This window comes from Macrobrachium rosenbergii, chromosome 32 (genome assembly GCF_040412425.1).
Source record: "Macrobrachium rosenbergii isolate ZJJX-2024 chromosome 32, ASM4041242v1, whole genome shotgun sequence".
Taxonomy (NCBI): Eukaryota; Metazoa; Arthropoda; class Malacostraca; order Decapoda; family Palaemonidae; genus Macrobrachium; species Macrobrachium rosenbergii.
The window spans coordinates 9,693,177-9,715,694 of NC_089772.1; the positions used below are offsets into that span (position 1 = coordinate 9,693,177).

The window sequence follows — 22,518 nt, forward strand, 5'->3', positions numbered from 1 at the left end:
CTTCATAATGTCTGGCAAAGTAAAATAGAAATTGAATCCGGCGTCTACAGGGTTCCATGTGGAGATTTTAAAAAGGTTCATAAGGGACAAACTGGCTTATTAAAAAATCATTGTTTTCTTTTATGGGCCTTTCCTTTTAAGAAGTATATTAACCTGTTAAATAACAGAAATCAATGATAAATAAACACAAACACTATATATATATATATATATATATATATATATATATATATATATATATATATATATATATATATATATATATATATATATATATATATATATATATATATATATATATATATATATATATATATATATATATATATATATATATATATATATATATATATATATATATATATATTAGTGAATGTAACTAATTCAAGAGCGGCACTGTTATTGAAGAGCTCCACAAGACCTGTTTCTTGGAGATATTTATATTTGTTACATGATCACCGCCACGAATTGTTTCACAGCGTTATTCCCGTGGAAGTGATGAAATAGAAACTGGCTTTTACAATACTCGTCCTATATATGTTTTGTGTGTTTATTTTTATATTTACGTGAAGCAGTTTTGGGGGGGACATTCATAGTACGTAAGTGAAATATACCTTTTGTTCCTCGTGCCTAGTGTTATGTAGAGATTTCTAGCAAAAAGTTTGGTCATCTTGTGAAGAAGATATTAACACCAACAGCCAAGCAAAACCTGCTGTAAAGGAACTCGTTTTGCCTCGTATGGATGGCTTGAAGTTCTTGAACCCCTGTTACCGAGGATCGACCCTGGGAACTTCTTGTGGAACACTTCATTCGGGTTAAGAAGAAAATCCAAGCATGAGCAAGCGAACGCTTTAGTGTCTGGGAAACTGAGTGGTTGTTCCGTATGTTCTTTGATGTTTCATCAGAATTTGATAATCATCCACGCTGACCTCAGCATTATTACAAACATCAATTTGATTTATTTTTCTTTCGATTATATGGAACGTTTGAAATACTAAATTTACTTTTTAGCAATGTTGCTGGAAAACTAGTTGTTCTTCTTTTGTGATAGTTGCATCAAGTTATTCGTTTGACATTAGTTACGTTAAGTCATTCATTTTAAATTTCACTGAATATACTGATGAAAAATACCCCTTTCTGGTAAACCGTATCACGCGTTTGTATTTGCTCTAAGTAATTGCTGCCAAGTATTTCATGATGAACATCCATAATTTCTGTCTGTATGTATTTATGGTTTGAAAAGTAATTTCTGTTCGTAAGTTTACATATTTTTTCATATATTACGCCACAAATAAATCTTGGTTTGTTGACATATTACGCCACAAATAACTCTTGATTTGTTCATGTATTACGCCACGAATAAATATTGAATCCACTTCACCTTTGGAACAATTCACATCCAAAGGGAATCATATGTGATGAGCCCTAACCAGGATTCAAACCTACGCTTTTGTGGGCAATGAGCTAGTATGACAGTAAGTTACTGCACTCGGCCGTCAAAAGGTTACTTTTTGAGGTTACATACCCTTCGTGCGTCGCGGCCCGATTTTCTTACCCTCTCGAGAATTGAATTTGTTAGTCGTTCATCCTTGAATGACTATTTTTAGCTTTGGGCTAGCTGAAAACGCCAAGCTATTATTACCTGCGTTAGCACTTGCCTTTACAGTAGCAAGAAGCGTTTACGCACGAGAATTTGTGCATAGTATATACAGTGTATTTGTGTATAGTTGAACATTATTCAAAAGAAAATTAATCCATTAAAAGGACGTCATTTTCTGCAGTCTGCAGAATTTACAAAATGAGCGCCATCTCTGTAAGCTGTGGGGGGGGTACATTTTCAAATCCACCCTTCATCATTAAGGCTTTTACGCGATCGTGCCCATCTACGGCTTCAGAAGTGCAACGACGCTCACTCTCTTCTGTAATGCGCCTTGTTTTTTCTCCTAGATTATCATATATTTCTTGTGCGTCTTTTTTCTCCATGGCCTTTGGAGCCTTTCTGTCAGTTTTCACCCTGCTACATCCTGATATAGCTATTGCCTTCTGACGCTCCATTTTACTTCCGTTCTCTCGTCATGGCCGGGCCACTTCACATTTCAGCCTGTTTTCCAGCCTGTTGACACCACATTTCTTGGAAACCTCTTCGTATGTAACGGTCTTCTCAGAAGTCCCCTGCCGTGAATCTCGGCATTTTTTTAGTCACACCTTTACAGAACGATTTTATTTGTAAATTCCCACTTTTCCGTTGCGTCAAATCCATCCTCCCCGTAAGGTGGTTAGTGCTGTCAGTGCACCTCTCGTTGTGTACTGTAGGAATTTCTAAAGATTGTTTGTAGCGTCCCCCTTCCCTATCTGTACCCACTTTTTAGCCTTTTAATTGGCCTCCGTTCCCACTTCCTTTCTTCCAGCTTGCTGTCCAATCACTTCAATTTAAAGAAAGAAAGAAAAAAAAAGGCCTGGGTGACTTAATTGACTAATTCATTCAATCATGAAAATTTGACCAAATAGCCAAGAACTGGGGCACTTTCAGCCATTGTGCGCTTAAGATTCTTTTCACTGTCTGAAGCGCAGAATGGCTGAAAGTGATCCAGTTCTGGGCTACGTAGCCAAATTTTCATGACTGAATGTAGCCAGTCAAGTTCATCCCGGCCTTTTGGTCCTCGCCCTGTTTTCAGGTGACTACAAAAGCCTGAACATTTAAAGAAAAATTGTAATTACCGGGAGAATTCTTAGACTTATTCTCATAAGGATGTTGCATATACCGAGGTTTACTAAAGACTGGTAAATTCGATTCTATTACTTTTAAGCAGCATAGCAAGGTCATCTAAAAAGTTACAAATTTAATAGAAAATGGGAAAGGCCTTGCTTTCTCTGAATAAGTCAAACATCATACTTTTGATAAGTTTTTGGCGCACCTTAACTGAAAGGTCAAGCCATCTTTTGTCATGAAAGCTTGTCCTTCGTCTGTAAGAATGTATGAATACAGTTAGTGTGTCTGGTGTGTAAAACTTCAAATTTTCAGCTTCCTCTTACAGAATCCCTGGATCACTGTCAACCAAACGTAGAGCAAAGCATGTGTGGGTAAAAAGGACTGACGGTTGATCAGGAAGGGGCACGCCCCCTCCGAGGGGAAATAATTGATAGTGAAAGTCTGGTGTGATTTGTTTTTTCAAAGACGGCTGGGCCACGAACGACAACTTACGTTTAAGGATTTTGTAGTGTGGTGTATTCCAGTTTGTTCAGTGTCAAGTAGTGGGTCACTGCGCCAGGATTAAGCCAATGTAAATATACAGAGTTTAACTTAGTGATATGTAGGAAAAATCTGTAAACATATTTTTCTCATGAACAGTAGGGCAGCAGTTTTCCAAACTGATATGAGACCGTCCGCATATAATATAGATACCAGTAAGTTCAGACGATACGAAAAATCTTGAAAAACTAATTGAAAGTACACTAAGATGACCCAGGCCAGCGTTGCGTACCTTGACCCCCTTGTTTCCGAGAGACTGGCCCACTTATTTTTTTTTTTTTTACCATTAAAAGGATGCTATTAGGAAGCACCCTCACATTTCCCGATGTTATTTGTTAACCTATGCATGAAAAATTGCGATAATTACTTCAAAACTATTGGGTCATTTCTGTACAGTATTTTTCGTCCCAAGTTGTCGCTTTGAAGTATGCTTGCCTTTTTGAAATGACTGGTTTCTTCACAGGGCCGATATACTTTTAGGGCTGGTCTTTGTCAACAGACTGTGATTGACTCTTAAACATCCAGCATACGGGAATTTGTATTCCGGCCGAACATTAGCATTTTTAGTGCTAAGAAACTGCTCGAATGCTCTCTTTCATCCAAGAAGGGGGCCATGTGGCGGACTGCGATTTTTGCATACGACTGATTAGACAAGTTCTCTCTCTCTCTCTCTCTCTCTCTCTCTCTCTCTCTCTCTCTCTCTCTCTCTCTCTCTCTCTCTCTCTCTCTCTCTCTATATATATATATGTGTGTGTGTGTAGGTTTCTTAAAGAGGAAAGTTTGCTTGTAAGAGTCAACAGGGCGAAGGCTGGGGGCGGGGGGCGAAGTGCCCCAACCGTATACCAACACTTTACCCCTAAAATGTATGAGACTTGCCATCACGGCTCCTCACAGGGGCACTAGAGGGAAAATATTGTGATAAATACCACCCTGCGCAGTACATTACTTTCCTTCGAAAATTCAGACGTGCAGCATCGAGAAATGCCTTTACATTCATCATAAAGATTGGAGAAATTTACAGTGTCCTCCTCTCTCCCTAGCGCCTTCGTTCGTTATTCTTCTCCCCTTTTCCCGTCAAACGCACCTCCTCCTCCTCACCCAAAGTTCCCTCAGTTCCCTCTCCCTTCCTCGCAGTCATCATCTTCGCTTCTTTCTCCCCACCTCCACCCACGACTTTCCAGGTTTTGCTCCCAATCGGATCCTACCCTATGCCCCCTCCCTCAGCCCCGCAGCCGCACCTTCCCGTCTTTTCTCCTCTGCCCAACGACTCCCATCCAGTTCCCGATCCATTCATATACATCACCCCTAAATAATCCGTGTGAATCCGTCTAAACTGCTAAGCAACATCTCATGGTAACCCTTCGCTCGAATCTCAAGCTTCTCTTAATTTCTGTCGATTGGGATGAGTTGGTAAGAAACAGATTTAACCCTGGAATTCTCTTATTTGTTTCATCAGAGGTACAAGAAGTGTTATAAATGATGCCCTATATATCCCCAGGGACTGAAGAGTCTTATTACAGAGAATAAAGTTACTGAAAACTTAAGGTCTGCGCCACCGAAGCCACCAGGCCCTCAGAATAACAACTAAGACACCTCAAATTATACAGACTCTCATAAATTCTTTCAAATCTGAAAACTAAGCCTGGAGAACGAGAATGCAAGAAATAACCGAAGTAGTTGTTCTGTTATGCATGCAGACGTCAAATGAAGTGTGGGATTAGCCCTCTGAACATAAATGGATCCTTCATCACACACAGCTGGAACAAATTTATGATTGTCTAGCAGAGTAGTACATAGTTGTTACCTATCTTGTTTCTCTTTGTTATTTATCTGTCATTGTTCCTTGTTGACTTTCCTTCCCGATTTAGATTTCCGCACTGCCACTTTGCCCGTTGGGGCCGTAGGGCTTGTAGCAGTCTGCTCCTCCAACTGTTGCTGCAGCTTGTGTTGTAATGATGATAATGATAATCCCAAAGAACAGAGCTTGACCTTTGTAATAACCCGGCTACAGTTTCCTCTCAGACTGAACAATTCAAGGAGCACCCAAAGAAGCGTGATCTAAACCGGCCCACGTCATACAAAAGTCCCACGAGGAAATTTTCTCACTCCTACTTTGGTAGGAAATAGAGAAGTTATTATTTTGATTCCGATGGAAATTGCATTACAATTAAGCACCCAGTGAAAGTTCTGGGAGTCATCGTAGCTGACGGTTCAGCGTGACAAATGGGTCGATAACTTGCGTGACTTATGTGCAGGCGACGTTACACCAGCATCCAACGTAGTCATGAGCAGTAAAATTACACGCATTTAAAAAATCTAAGAGGGCTTGGTCTCAAAGCGTCTAACGCACCAATTAAAACCAACGTAGAACTGATGACAGGTGCTGTGTCTTAACCTACTTCATACTCAGCAGAGATTGTTAGGCATCGCCACTTTGCTCTCACGGCGTTCAGCCTGTAGAGCTGTCTACTTCACTGTATCTAACATCGTGTATCAGTCCTTGAAAACCGTAAATTCATGCTATTGGGTGTCCATTCATAAAATCCAGTCTTTGTGTATGTCTTGGGTGGTTAAAAAAAAAAGCCATTTTAGAAAACGAAATTGAAATGAGTGAATATAAAAACAGGAGTTTTCGACCTTGACGAAGGTCCTCTCCAACTGTTCAGCTGAAGAGGATCTTTGCGATGGTCGAAAGCTCCGGTTTTTTATATTTATTCACTCGAACTTGGTTTCCTACAGTGGCTTTTTTTCTTAGCTAATGGGTATCCTGCCAGACCAGTCAAGATGCAGTGCCACTCGCCATTTCAGCGACTCTAATAGAGGGCACAGCTCTAACTCGACCTGTCACCTTGAAGTCAGACCCAACCCCACAGCTTTCAGTAGCTGAAACAAGTAATATCCAAGTCCACACGTGGGAGAGCTTCTGTGGGGGTAAAGTCTCCTCCCACCCCTATTTAAGTGTGAAGCCTCTCTTCAGGTAATTCTCTCTCTCTCTCTCTCTCTCTCTCTCTCTCTCTCTCTCTCTCTCTCTCTCTCTCTCTCTCTCAATACTTTGGTTGTGCTCTGCTAGTTTTGTTAAGTCCGTGAATGTGTGGAGACTCACTGTATGTTGTATTGTTCAGGTGTCTTTATTTCGCTTTAAACAAACCGTCACCTCTGAACGTAAAGAAAGCGACTAAGCGCGTGTGGTTGATGAAGTGAAAGTAAGTCAACGGCGTGAACCTGAAATCCTGAAAAGGTTCAGATGACAAGGCAGGTTTCCACAAGTCGGTTGTGCGATGAGGTATGCAAATAGAATAACTTTCCGTTTCAGCTTTGAATGGCGTATGCTGTAGCTATCGTGCGGTGAGCATTGTTGAAACTTGTAGAAATTTAGAAAACTCTCTCTCTCTCTCTCTCTCTCTCTCTCTCTCTCTCTCTGTGTGTGTGTGTGTGTGTGTGTGTGTGTGTGTGTGTGTGTGTGTGTGTGTGTGTGTGTGTGTGTGTGTAAAAGGGCCTCCTGGGATTATTACTAGGGGTAAGCTGAGAAGCCTGAAAGATGTACACTTCTGGCGCCAACCCTCCAAATAGGAAAAGGAATTTATATATATATATATATATATATATATATATATATATATATATATATATATATATATATATATATATATATATATATATATATATATATATATATTATTGTATAAAATGCTCTTGTCTGAGAACAGGTTGCATGATTTAAGTTTGAACTTCTTACCTTAGTATGCTGCATTGCATTGTGTATTTATACACGTAGGGAGAGACAGCTCTCTGCCGCATATTTCGTCCAAATCTGATTTAAGCCTGCCAGCCAGGGCTCTTCGTTGAATCGGTAGGAGAGGAGGAGGAGGAGGAGGAGGAGGCGACATGCTGCGTTATTTGTTATTTACTGACATTCTAACTCTTTTTGTCCCAGATTTGTCTAAATTTGAAACTTGCTTTCAATTCTCGTGGGGAATATTGTCAGACTTTCTGGTGGAGGTCACCTTTATGCAAGTTAGATCAGTCCTGTTGTGCAAATTTCTCGTTCTGCACCGCTGCCGAATTATGCAATTGCTTGGCGGTATTGATTTAGCGGTGGCCTTGATTGCATAACAGCTTGTGGATTTGGCAGTAGGCAGAGAGAGAGAGAGAGAGAGAGAGAGAGAGAGAGAGAGAGAGAGAGAGAGAGAGAGAATGACAACTTAACCGATAGCTACGTCATACACATACGTCTTCTGGACGCCGCCAGTGGCGATGGTCGGGAAAGGGGGTTGCCCATGGGAGAGAGGGGGAGGGGGAGGGGTGTTGTCAGGAGACTAGGGAGAGGATGTGGGATGTGTAGAGCGGCTCACTGGTTCATAACCGATTCCTGGGCCGACAGTGCTGTTGCGCTGCCTGCGTTTGCCTTCTCGCCTCCCACCACCACTGGGGTGTCTCTCTCTCTCTCTCTCTCTCTCTCTCTCTCTCTGGGTGTCTGTGTGTGTGTGTGTTTGCGTGCTTGCCATTTGAGGGCGATGCCAATTCATAAGAACTTACTCGATTCAGTCCGTTTTTCAGCATCAGCTTTTATGTGTCGCAGCCATGATTGAATCATTTGCACGCTGTTCTTGTGAAACTGGTTGGAACTCGCTGAACTGAATTTCGCCTGCTTCGTACAGAGCGCGGATTGTGTTTCTTCATTGCGTGGGCTTTTTATGTTCTTCCGTGGGTGGTACAGATGACCATTAGTCGGGAATCAATGATTTCTTATTTGTATCCGAAATTGAACTAATCCTCACTGTTTTGTCAGGAAGTGGACGGACGTCAGGGCCAAATCAGAACTAATTTTGGTTGACCTTGAAACTCAGCTCGTCGTAAGTAATGATAACATTTATTGATCGTCCCGTTTTTCAACGTGAATTAAATCAGTTGTGTTTTTCTCTCGTTTAGTGGGCAACTTTTCTTGATTGCGTATGCGTAAGAAATCAGTCCCGAAATTGGTCAGCACTGCTCATGATTATCTAACGTCCTTCACGTCCAAGCTGCGCGATTCTTTTCCCGATTCCGTGTTCCCCAATTACGGTTACATTCCTTTGTTATACAACTTCTGCATAGCTGCCTTCAGTGTTGGACCTTATGCCAAATTGTCCTTTTTCATATGCCCCCTTTTTTTTTTTTTTTTGCATTGATTAAATGACGGCGTTTGTCTGCCCATCCGAAGGGATCCACTGAAAAAGTGCTAACATATTTTAATGCAGCCACAAGATGAGATGTTTGCCGGCTGAAAATACGATAACAACGCTTTTGCACTTATGTTCGAACGAACGGTTGAACAGCATAATGCTTTCAGAAGAAGAACTGATGGACTGAGCTCGCAGGGGAAAGGGAGGAAACATAGGGTTCTACAGCAGTTACCTCTGCCTCTCGGGGTAAAGTTTGAACCTGTTACTTGACCTTTTTTTTTTTTTTTTTTTTTTTTTTTTTAAACCTCGATGTATGGAAGTGATGGAGAAGGTGCATTGTACTGCATGCTAGTTCCTCGTTGGACGGGTCGGTATCGTTCTCGGCTAGCACTCTGCTAGGCCCGCGTTCGAGTCTCCGGCCGACCAGTGAAGAATTAGAGGAATTTATTTCTGGTGATAGAAATTCATTTCTCGCTATAATGTGGTTCGGATTCCACAATAAGCTGTAGGTCCCGTTGCTAGGTAACTCTGTACTATATGCTGTTTATGGTTATGGATTATTCGGGCTGACGTATAATTAGGATGTAATGGTTTTTATGCTAATAAATGCTGGTACTCGGGGCGTCTAAAAAAAAAAATCTGGGAAAGGAAATAGTCTGCAGTTATTTGTGTCGATTACTTAGCGAGACTGAAAATGTAGTACTTTAAATATTCATTCTACAGAAGCCGAAATGTTATGGGTCCTCTCAGTGTAAACAAGGCTTGGCCATGGAAATCCTCATCAATTTGCCAGGGGGTAGCACTGTATATGTAAGTCTCACCAGAGTTCCCTGGTGTGGACACCTGGTATGTTCGTTTGTATAAGATGACCAGTTTCCCTAGCAGAATCCTAAATTTCAGCCCTACAATTTATAGTGTTTTGCGCTGGTTATAATCATGTTTTCATGAGCTACAGTATTGCAATAGCGTCTCAAGTTCCAGAGAGCCCAGACGGACTTTTTAGATAAGTGTGGAGAAGACTGGACTTGCTTCAGTGTTTTGATCTAAAGTCATGCCTCATTAAAGTCTTCAAAAGACCTGTTTGAAAAGCTGGGTTATGTGTTATGCCTTGGGTCAGCCCTCGACACAAAGGATGGAGAAAAAGAAAAACACTGCACAGGAACGTAGATCCTATTTGATTCGAGGCTGGAGACTGTGCAGTCCAAGAATTGCACGTTCCTGTATATCGGTTTCTGGATTTTTTAAATAAACTCTTTTTGGTCTTTTTTAGGGTTGGAATTTGTCTTGAATTCGAATGAAAGTGCCTTAGAATCTTGTCCTTAGGTATACATTACACATGCTACACATATACATTATGCGGATGACGAACGTGGGAAACAGCTAAACATTTGACTGTCAAATAAAACTATCCAGGAACAGTATAGAAATGTGGGGTTTTTTTGGAGGCCTTAACACGTTGAGAACCTTGGTTTTTGCCATCGAAAATCGTATGGAAAAAATCGGTGCTCCTAGCCCTTGAAATGTAATGTAACGCTTCGTTGTGGTAGGGTAATGTTAATCAAATATAAGAAATTGTCTGGTGTCCATATGTTAATTTCGTTGAGTTCGTCTATAAACAGCTTTATGAAGGTGTTATATATATATATATATATATATATATATATATATATATATATATATATATATATATATATATATATATATATATATATATATATTATATATACACACACACACATATATATATATATATATATATATATATATATATTATATATATATATATATATATATATATATATATTATATATTATATATTATATATATATATATATATATATATATATATATTTATGTTTGTTGTGACCAATCACACGTAAAAGTAGCTATACTCTCATCTTTGCAACAATATTCTCATGGTGGTTGAATTGTTGAAGTAATGAAATGGGTCTATTTAACATAACATTTTGGAAAACTGAGCAAATATTACAAGGTGAACATTTTCCCAGAAAAGTTTTCTCTTGTTAGGTCATTCTCAGTCTCTCATTCCACTTTCTGTTCTTCTCCCCAGACCTGGACTAGGGAAATCCTTGAGGATTGTCCGTCCGGTCTGCCTTTGAATGAGAAATGCCATCAAGTGTATTTAATGGTCGTATCCCAGGAAGTACCCAGCGCAATGTCATCGCTCTGCGGATGAGTCCCTCAAAGAGGAAAAAAAAATCAGTCTTAGTCCTTGATTGAATCTTAGCACGGAACGGGTCGAGTTTCTTCCTAGATATTGCTAGATGACGGTTCTGAGACCTCATAATCAAATCCACTTCCTTCGTGGTAAAGAGTTAGCGGTCATAAAGATGACGAAAATTAATACAGAGTACAAACTGTAAAGTTTTCCTCTCGTTTAACGGGAACCTTGAGTGTTACAAAGCATGTATGCATTGCCAACCAACAAACCAGTTATGTCGATGACCCCTCCTCCTCGGACGTCTTTTCATGGAAAGAGGAAATATCTCACTGACAAGAAATTATTATTATTATTATTATTATTATTATTATTATTATTATTATTATTATTATTATTATTATTAATTAGTAAAATTAGAAAAGACCTTTTTAATACAGGTTTTGTTAAACAAAATGGCAGTTTCAACAGCATTTATTTTATATAGTAAACGTTTACTATATAAAATAAATGCTGTTGAAATTGCCATTTTGTTTAACAAAACCTGTATTTTTATTATTATTATTATTATTATTATTATTATTTATTATTATTATTATTATTATTATTATTATATATTTTTATTATTATTATTATTATTATTATTATTATTATTATTATTATTATTATTATTATTATTATTATTATTATTATAGAGCATGACCTTATCTTCAAGGAAGCTTATCAGCATTTTCCTTGGTATTTTAAGCGGCTTTGCAGATGACCCCCCCCCCCAAGGGCTGTCTCGAGGCGAGGGCTACGGTTATCAGAAGACAAGCTGACGCGACAGCATTTTACTTATGTGAATTTTAAGATCCCATCTTTATATTTTTTAGAAATGTTTAGAACTTATGGAGTTATGGTACATCTGATGATGATGTCTACACAGGACTAAATCCTTGAAAACTCTTGAGCGAAGTTGTGGCTCAACTTCCTTTGACTGGTCGGTTGGATCACTGGTGCTTTTTCAAAAATTTCTTGATCCTAACAAAAACTACCGTTTTCATTAGGATTCAGCCAAGTTCTACAGCCAAGTGTGTGGTTAATCCGCAAAAGAACTTTGCTGTTTCTCCGTGTTAGTTCGGTTCTGTATGGTTAATCGCTTTTTGCCTCTGATGGATTATATCTGATCTTTACTTAAGCCTCTTTGCGAGTGTTTCCCAGATTTATGGAAGCGACTGTTTCACTGAAACAGCAACTAAAAATCAGTCTCACACGTGTTTCAGTCACGATTCATTGCAACTTTCCACAACTTGCATGCATGATAGGTGCTCTGTAGCTGAATGCTTTCAACACAACTAACAAAGTATTCCAGTACCGTAAGCTTATTGTCGTTACAAACCTCACGTGGCTGAAATGACATCTGTAACGAAATTATTTCCTGAATATAATGGAACATTGAAATGACCTTTCAGCACCTGATGGAGATTAAAGTAGAATGCCTAATACATTTATGAATGAGTTCATTAAGGGCTCCACCTACATAACCCTGACGGACCTATTGACAGACTATGTAAGTCATCACCGCTGAGCCGTTTGTCACGCGTATTGGACGCTCATTTTTCCTGGCGGCGTCAATGACAAACAACACTTCACACTCGCAGATGCTCCCACGGTCCACCATCGCATGGCATTCATTATTGTTCTTGTAGAGTAAAAGGCGATGTTTTCAGCTGGAGTAAAACGGAGAAGTATAACTCGGCCTCAGCTCGCCCCAACACCGCCCACGTGATTTATCTCAACGCGTTTGACAGACCGATATTCTTGACTTGCGCTCCATGGAGCTCGTTTTGCACAGGATGGAGGAAAGAATACGTCGGAGCTGTGATGCTCTGAGATGGGATGGCAGCTTGAACTTCGCAAGAGCTTGGTGTTTTAATACGTGTGGTGTGGCTTGCGCCATTCCGATTGCAATATACTATGATGTAAAAAAAACCTTGCAGATTATTTTGAAGCCTGAGGTGTTGAAATGGCAGAACATTTTTACGAAAGGTCAGAGGTTTGTTTATTTATATATATATATATATATATATATATATATATATATATATATATATATATATATATATATATGTATATATATATGTGTGTGTGTGTGTGTGTGTGTGTGTGTGTGTGTGTGTGTTTATGTATAAAATATGCATATTCATGTGTATACAAACATATATTCTAAAAGAGTCAAGCAAATCATTGGCGTGGAACAGATATTTCATATCGATATAAAGCCCGCTGATTTCACTCTCCAATCAAGTAATCCTTTGGTGGTAATTTACATCAAGTGGTTTTCAGAGCTGAAACCCAAAGCAGGCATGCTGGAAGCACTCTTCTTCTATCTTTTATTTGCGTGTAACAAAACGATATTCACTTATTAGAATGTATGCGTTAATATGTCCTTAACTTATTTTTTCCCTTGAATGTCTCCTTCAGTGTTAAACTGTCCAACTTACAGTGTTGATATCAAGAAACTGTTCCATAATAACAGACTGTTACATATTACCGTACCAGGCATAACCACAATTACTATACGTCGAAATACAGTACCGTCTGTATGTTGAGTGCGAATTTCTAATTTCAGATACCTTTTGCGATGTACATGAGAACAGTTCGTTTACCTGGAAATTCTCCAGCGGGTTTCAGCCGGTCTACTTAGTCAGCAAAATCCTGTAAGCTTAAAGCCAGGGCAAGATGACCTTAGGGCAAATAATGGTCATGACCCCTCATTAACGCTATCGCCGCATTGATCATCGGCATGGATGGAACCCCACGATGTTGTCTTCTTTCCCAGGCTAAAGGATTCGGGCAAAGAATTTGTAAAAACAGTTCTCTCTCTCTCTCTCTCTCTCTCTCTCTCTCTCTCTCTCTCTCTCTCTCTCTCTCTCTCTCTCTCTCTCTGAAGAAGTAAGTAGACAATGCAAAGACTAGGAATGTAGGAAAAGTGTGAGTCTTTGCAGTCACATATCGTAACATCGAGTGACATAACTAATTCAGGCACTGGATTTCGATTGAACGGGTGTTTTAACGTCATAGGCTTCCAGATCTTTCAGGTTTTAAGGCATTTGTTGGGCCATTAAAATTACAGGCTTAGTTTTCAGAGTCAGAACTTGTGGATTTGAAATATAATAAATAAACATCATTCAACTTTGCAACACATCAAAAACTTATTTTTTTTCATGCTGGATTTTTAAGACCATTCCGGATCCGTGCTTCATAATTTCGTGATCTTCAACAGAGAGCAGATTATTCCTTTATTTACTATCGAAGCATCACCAGTTTTAGCTTTAAAAACCAACCTCTCTTCATGTTATCATATCGTCAGGAGAGTAGATAAGCACTCGAAGGCTCGGTGCGGTTTCCTACATCTCAGATTTTTCGTTTACTTATCCTGATCTCCTTCAAGTTGTAGAGGACGAGTGATAAGGAACGGTGGCCGCTAACCACGAAATTGAAGTTGTCTCTTCTTAGAGCTTGGTTATCTAAACGCCCAACAGATTTCATTCTCATCTACCGTGTGATTGAGTTACCCTTTGCTGAGCAAAGGGTTAATGCAAACAGAATCCCATGATTTTTTTATTTTTTTTTGAGGGGGCCTGTTCGTGGAGGTAGAAGGGGGACTGATAAGGCAATTAACTTGTATATTTCTGTCATGTACCTTAATGAGTAATACATTGCTGTCGCCTGCCTTAATGCATAACAGCTGACGAATGAGAAAATGTCAAATGTTTGCAGTTTTAGATGGAAGTACTGAATCTATCAAGTTTTACATCTAAAGCTGTAAATATTTACTCTTCTAATTATAGAATATAAACATCTGTATGTAGGCCTGAAGGAAATATGCCTTAAGATTCGTCCACATTGCTCTGATTTGTCATGAACTTTGAAATGGTTTTGTATTGCTGTAACAAGCGAATGGCTAAGGAATTTAGTATCCAGTGGGATTGACAAAGGTTGCGTTTCGAAAAGGTTGGTCCCTTGAAACCAAAGGCAAGTGAGCTTATCAGTACAGCGAGAAATGTCCAAAAGGACACTAAGGATATAGTGTATTATGGCGACGTTGCGGAAAGTGTAATCTTCTGATGACTGAATACTGTCAGAGAAAATGACATTGAGAAATCGGCAATTTCTAATCGACTTCCCTCCGCGCGACCGTTAGATTTTCGGACCATTCTAGGCAGGTCAATTTCAAGAGGACTGAAAAATAAATAAAATAAATAAAATGGAAGCAATATTGCTCAATTCCTAGTAGATAGGCCTACAGGCCTAGTCTGGCATACACTTTGATTGCGAACGTGAGATGAAAGACATACTCTTAAGACTAAAGAGTTTTAGAAGATGTCGACCCATGATGTCTTGCTTTCTCTTACAGCACCAAACCGCAGTTGCAACTAGAACTAGTTACTTAGTACTTCATAGGTTCTTTTCCCTGGTGGTCTAACCCTTGCCCTTGAGAGGAATTAATTGAATAGGCTTTTGTCTTGCCGCCGCTGAGCAGAGAGTTGGATCTTTCTTCGGCCAGTGATTATGGAGAGGTTTATGGGTTCTTCATTAGACAAGTCCGTCATCTAGGGGTTCTGGCATATTCTTTTGTATTCACTTACGGCGCAGATTGTCTGCGTTGAATGTGATGTGATCTGTTATAGATAACAGCGAAATTTCGGCTTCATTGTTTGACGAACTGGGCACAATGAATACGTTACAAGGATATTTAGTAAATGTTTAAATGCTTTTGATGTCCGACAGAAACTCGCGTGTAAAGAACTTGGTGTCGTCTTCATGAAAACAGTTTTGTCTGTTGGCCAGGCGGCACGGCGAAAGCAAAGAGAAGAATCAATTAGGCGAGTGCTGATGGCCATCTTGACCTTCCATTTATTAATAATAGAGACACAATGGAGCGCGATATGACTTCGGTTGACGATGGACCCCCTTCGCATGGGCCATTCTTCTTCTTTTGACTTGCCCGCTATCGCCCTCATCAGCTTCTCTTTGTCGTTCTTGTGGCATTCTTGGTTCCCTCCCTTATCTGCCATGCCCCGAGTTTCATCCTCCTCCTCCTCCTCTCCATAATCATTATCATACACTTGGGCTCTGTCGAGTGATCTCTTCCCCGCCATGGATTGGACTGTTTGTTAGAAGATGACGTCCTTTTGGACTGTGTGCATTCATTCTCTCTCTCTCTCTCTCTCTCTCTCTCTCTCTCTCTCTCTCTCTCTCTCTCTCTCTCTCATATATCTTTAGTCTCGTTATTGAAATCCGGATCGTTAACTCGACGTAATGTTTTGGGAGATTTATTCGGGGTTCTGTTGTTACTAATTAAAGGTAGTTTGGCTAATTATTTTTACCAGCGGTAATTAACTGTGAAAGAGACTTAATTTTCCTCTTTCTCCTATTTTAGTCGTTCCTGGTATTTCAGGATTTGGTTTAAGAAATTAGAGAATTTTTAACATACGATCAATTTGCCGATGTTAGCCTTGGTCAAGTCGTAAAAACTATACAACATGATTCAATAACTCCTCAGATCAGTGCATACTAGTGTAATAGATGATTGCAGTGGTTTTTTTCTGCCGTCTTATCATTCCCGTTTGTTTCAGTGTTTGATTTACTTGTTGTACTGTGTTTGTTCGTGGTAAGCTGACACCCACATTCATGTTTTGCGGGCAGACTCATGCGTTGTCATTATAAAACCTTTTAAAAACTATCTCCTAAGCATCATCGCCTCCGGCGGCGCCGTGTGACGCAAAGGGCCTCTGTCAAATCCTGCCATTCATGTCTTTCTAGTTCGATGTCTTCCACAAATCTGCCGTCATCTGCAGCCTCCCTCCCCAATTTCTCATCCAAGTAGGTGTGGGTCTTCCAGAGGAGTCCAGCTAGCAGACGAACATGTCCAAAAGCCATTTCCATTCCCCGTATCCTGCCTGCTGCCTTCTGATGTTCTCTTCAACTGACTCCTGATATTCTTCGTGAAGCTTCATTTTTGAATCGAGAAAATCTTTTGGTTTCAATATCACATCACGATTCTTGTTTGTAGAGCAATACTGATCTTACTAGAGACGAGTATTGAGCATTGTCATCTTTCGTAAGCGACATTTCAGTTTTATCTGATTTGCTTTTTTTTTAATCTTTCTCTATAATCTAATTCAAAGAGATATGTACTGGACATCCTCGCTTATGAAATTTTGAAATGTTCACATACATGGGAGCAATGATAACCAGTGCAGGTTTTCTTGAATTGGATTTTATTGGAATACTGAATGAGGCGTCAGATTTTTTTATGCTAGTTCGGTAGAACTCTTTCATTTTTATTTTCGTAGGAGTTTTTTTTCTCGTTATGTATCAGCATTAATTGGTTATGACTTGTCTCAAAACTGCAAAATATCCAGACTGAGGATGATGCATCTCGTCAGGTCATTTGGGCAAAGATTTCTTTGATAAGTAAAACGGCCAAAAAGCCGCACCTCTTCGTCGCTTCCTTTGAAGGCTGCACGAGCAGATACATCCTTCGATAACGTCGTGACTCACAATGCAGAAGAACTCGCAATGTTATGATTGTGAATAGTACTTGGGGATTAATGGACTATACCTCACGATCGAGCAGTGGCGACGACGTCGCTGGCTAATATACGACCCCGACCATTCATGTTGATTGGACCTCGAGATTTCGGAGGAATGTGAATGCACTTGGGCCTGATTGAATGGTATGCCTCTCAACGGGCCTCGTAAGATCTGTGGCATTTGACTTGTCATGTTCGTAGGTCCTTTTTCAAAGGCGCTACTCAGAGCAGAGTTCTCGTGTGGCCTCTAAATTGCGCATGGACTGAAGTTCCTAGATCGGTTTTTTTTTATTTGAGTATTGCTAACGATATTTAAAAGAACACGACGCATCTTATACTTGAGGTCATGTGTTGCCATTCTTTAGTGTGACATTAGTAATGCAAAACAGCGTTTCATTGCTCAACTCACTTGGAAATAAGGTATTATTTTCTCGTTATTAGACAACTCTGAGTGGCATCTGTGTAGTGGCTTTCTCATGCTACTGCATCTTGGTTCAAAACTGCAAAGACTTGATATAGTTCAAGATGGCTCTGATTTCTAGAAAGGAAGGCCATGTAGTCCATTTGCGCCGATAAATGCCATTTTAATGAATCATTTCCTTTGCTTTGTTGCACACTTGTTGCACCACGAGAGTTGATGAAGTGTGTGTGTGTGTGTGTATATATATATATATATATATATATATATATATATATATATATATATATATATATATATATATATATATATATATATATATATATATATATATATACACACACACACACACACACATATACTTACATATACTGTACATACATCACGAGAATTTGCAAATGAGGGCTCACTGAAATAAAAAAGGACAGATGCATCGTATTTTACTGAACATGGGTTTCCCATGAGATGAGTTTTTTGATGACTTCAAGTCAGATTTAAGAAGAGAAGATGCTCTAGGGTCAATGGAAAACAGACCGGGGGTAACATTTATATTTCGCCTCTTTTGTAAAGGTAATTAGCATTGTTCATAGGATATGTCTTTGGGTAAAGTCATGGATCGCTTTGTTGACCTTTGGTGAGTGATACAGAAGCCTTTTAGATATGTGGCCCAAATTAAGTAAATCGCATTACGAACATGGGATACTGTACATTATATTATTACCATTCATTGAGGACTGGAAGTCGTAGCAAAGGTAACAAAGAAAGGTGACGTTAACTGAATGTGCTGAACATAGAGGCATTGCACTTGCATCAGTGTATGAAAATTAGAAATCCCCTTATGAATGTTTCTGTGGATTATGAGTAAGGTATTGCACAAGTCTACAGACCCGTATCATGGAAGGATATTTGAAATTGGTTCTGTTGCATCTTAACATATAAAATCAGGTCTTATGATAATATATATATATATATATATATATATATATATATATATATATATATGTTTATGAATTTTTATCACATGCACTGTGACTTTTCTATTCACAAACATTAACTGTGTGTATAATATATATATATATATATATACATATATATATATATATATATATATATATATATATATATCTATATATATATATATATATATATATATATATATATATATATATATATATATATATATATATATATATATATATATATGTGTGTGTGTGTGTATGTATGTACATATATATTATATATATACACATATAATGTGTCTTTCTTTATATATTATTTTGACATGAATATATATACTTGTTTTCTCTTTACAGGATGTTGGTCTCCTGAGAAATCATGCCAAAAGTCTTCTTGCACTGCAACTAGTCAAAAATTGAATAATACGTTTTTCTGCTGCTGTACCGGTGATATGTGCAATGATAATGTTGATGTGATGACAATTTCAACTCAGCCTCCTGTTGCACCGGATCCAGGTGAGATTATTTTGTCTGTGTCGTGTGGGACAAAAATGGTCTTTAGAATAAAGTCCATATACATGCTCTTGCAGGCACTCTCTCTCTCAGAATAGGGTGGTCTTCATAATCATTCATTGACCAGACTGAATGAGTATCCCACACTGCAAGTTGTCAAGGCATAAAATTCCAGAAGAATTGATCAAGGTTGTATTCAACACAGGAAAGAATCAACTTGACAGCCTGGAATGACTGCTTGAATAAATTCTTAAAACGGACCTCTCTCATAACCAATTTAACAGTTATTAGACTCTGTGGGAATGTAAACAAACTCCAGATCAGTTTACATCTCAGGTAAATTTAGTATCAACTTAGGGGTTATGAGCCCATTTGATTATGGTTATGCTGTTAATTACCATTATCTAATATATGCAGCTGTTTAGCCATGATATTATCAGTTGACATTACATATTAATCATTTGATGTTACTTGTTCTTACATTTTCTTACATTATCTCAAATGGGTCTGTTTCACTGAGCACTAGAGTTTATTTTTATGTCAAGAGTACCATGATTTGAACAGTGCCTCAATTTTATCAGTGTTCTCCTATTTGGTAATTACAGTATCTCGGTGGGTTCCAGATGGGGGTTTACACAGTGGATAAACAAATTCAACCACTGTTAGGTTAACAATAACTGACATTTAAACTACGTATATACAGTACTTCTTTTATATTCACCCAGTTTTACCTAAAATCCACCTGACAATACCATAATGATGAATTATTATTGTTTCACATAATTTCAGCACGAATGCAGTGTTGATGTTTATTGCATCCCTCACTATCCATATCTGCACTTTAACCAATTTGCCACTATCTGCATGCAACTGTAGCCCACCACAATATATATGTAGATATATACAGTGAATAAAATGCCTTCCGTTTGGTTTGCAGTACTGCACAGGGGGAAGAGCATAATGGTAATGCCATTAATAGTTCACACAGCACACTGATAAAGAAGTTTTGTGGTGGGGCAGACTGGGGTATTCATTTGTTGGGGGTGGAAGGCCTGGGAGAGCAGATTGGGGGTGCTAAGAGAGCACTCTTCTGCTGTGGAGCTTTCATGACTGATATTGGCTCAAAAGTAACTATGCATTTTTAAAACGCCTGTGATTGGCTGATAGAGATGTGGCATGACTACGTCATAGAAGTTTCATGGCTTGGCTGGGAGAGCACTCTTTTACTTCGGGGCTTTTGTGAACGTTGTTGCCTCCTAAACAATGACTTCATGTACAACATTATTTTGTTTATTGTCTTTGATATTCTGATCGAGATGTATCATGATGCTGTGAAAGATTTTTTTTCAGTATTTAATACTCTATTGAAGGATAGATTACGGTATATTTATGCCAGTGTTTATAGAATAAATAACTGGGTTCTCCAAGTTGGTGTTCTGAGGAGCACACTGTTTCTTGTTGCTGTAAATATTACCTGTCTGTTACCTAATACATAAGTGTTAGGAATAATGTACATGGATTAATTTTCTTTATTTACATTACTGCACGGTCACAGCTTGTTTTACACGGTGCAAAAAAGAAAACAGCAGATTCCTGCTGGCTTGGGAATTTCAAAGGGAAAAAGTTTTTTATATTCATACACAGTCATTTCAAGTTTGCAACTAGTTGTCATATTATTGAATTCACAAATGAAATATAACATTCCCTCCTGTTGTAGAACTTCCTCTTCTTCCTTGGGGCAGTACACAAAATTGGAGCATGTAGCCTTTTTAATTTACCAAATCATATGGTTCAAGATTAAAATCAGGAGAGGAAAGACAGCAATAGGCAAAATAATTTTGTGAAGTCATAAATATAAGATGATGGGGAGATAATTTGATTAATGGACCAGAATACATTAGCGAATGAATTCACGCTTATTGAAATGAAATCAGTAGTGAGGAAACTTAAGATTGTGATGGAACAATTGCAGAGATGGTAGCTGAAAACGAAATGAATGAGGAAACAATGTTGATTGGGAATTTGAAGTCATAACAGTGGCATCAAAGAAAGCTAACCCAACTGAATGTGTTGTTGTATTGGCATTGCACTAGCTCACATGTTATGAAACTACTGTATTCAGTGCACTCATCCTCAGCTGTCTAGCAAAATAAATTGAGGAAAGACAGACGTTGCATTGATCAGATGTGTTTTGAGGCATATTGTGCAGCAGTGTATGGAATTAAAAATCCCCATTTCATGGCTTTGTGTTGATCATGAGAAGCCATTTGACAGTGTTCACAGACCAATATAATGGAAGTTCTTAAGTCACCATGGCATTCCAGTTCATTGTGGATCTAATTGAAACTGTCCATAGATAAAGCACATGCAAAGACAGTGTTGGAGTCAGGTCAAGTGAATTTGCAGTGTAATAGTGGGATGATAAACGGAAATGTTATATCACCTTTGCTGTTTACCCCTCTCAAGGACTTCAGGGACTTTATAATGAAAAAGTGGGTGGAGATGGAAGAGGTTTAGATGGGAGTAATGTTAGAAACTTGACAGATTTAGAATATGCACATTGTGTTGTTTTAGTTAGAGTAACACTGCCAAATTGACAAAGCTTGCTTAATTAGAATGCATCATATCTGGAGAGAGGAGACCTAAGTTAAACATAAGAAAAACAGAAAGCATGAGGGTAGAGTTTGCTTTTGGGGTGAAATAACACTAGCTGGAGAAAAGATTAACGAGGTTGAGTTTTTCAAATGCTAAAAAAAGGCAAATCAAACAGCAGGCATACTGTGCAAGATTCAGAGAACAACGAGACTGTAATTTTAACTCAAAAGTTCAATTATTATCAGTACATTACAGGCAGTCCCCGGTTTACGACAGGTCCGGCTCACAGGCTCACAACGTTCCGAGGTTACGACGCTTTTCAAATATATTCATCAGAAATTATTTCCTGGTTTAGATGCATGTTCCGGGGTTATGACGCTGATCCGACGGAAGAAATATGGCTCCAAAATGGCAGAATAGTAAAAATTTTGAGGTTTTTTGATGAAAAACTCAACAAAAATGCAGATTACATCGTTTTCAATGCACCAAAAGCATTAAAAGTAAGGTTTTCTTTGGATTTTTGACAATTTTCAATGATTTTTCGGTTTACGACGCGGCGTAAGAACGGAACCCCCGTCGTAAACCGGGGACTGCCTTACTGTTTTACGATCTTTATTGTTATACGGACATGAATCATGGTATATGACTATGAAACGTTATCTTAAAATTGGTGTCACGAAAATAAAATTTTAAGATTTTATGGTAGAGTGAGAAGTGAAATTTATATTAGTCCAATATGTAGATGAGGTAATGATGATGGGGAGATTGCGATGGTTTGGACATATCTTTTGCATCCTCTCAGGGAGAATAATACATGATAGTGTCAGCTGGTCTCTTCTGGACACCAGAGCAGTTTAAATG

The 22,518-nt window shown here is 38.6% G+C and overlaps 1 protein-coding gene across 3 annotated transcripts in view; it reads left to right on the forward strand.

Moving 5' to 3' along the window:
- LOC136855653 (bone morphogenetic protein receptor type-2-like) overlaps nt 1-22,518 on the forward strand; it is a 151,533-nt gene that overhangs the window by 105,655 nt on the left and 23,360 nt on the right. For all 3 annotated transcript variants that reach the window (XM_067132854.1, XM_067132853.1, XM_067132855.1), the window contains one exon: nt 18,907-19,065. In XM_067132854.1, the coding sequence (XP_066988955.1) occupies nt 19,002-19,065 (64 nt within the window). In that variant the 5' untranslated portion in view covers nt 18,907-19,001. The remainder of the gene's footprint in view (nt 1-18,906; nt 19,066-22,518) is intronic.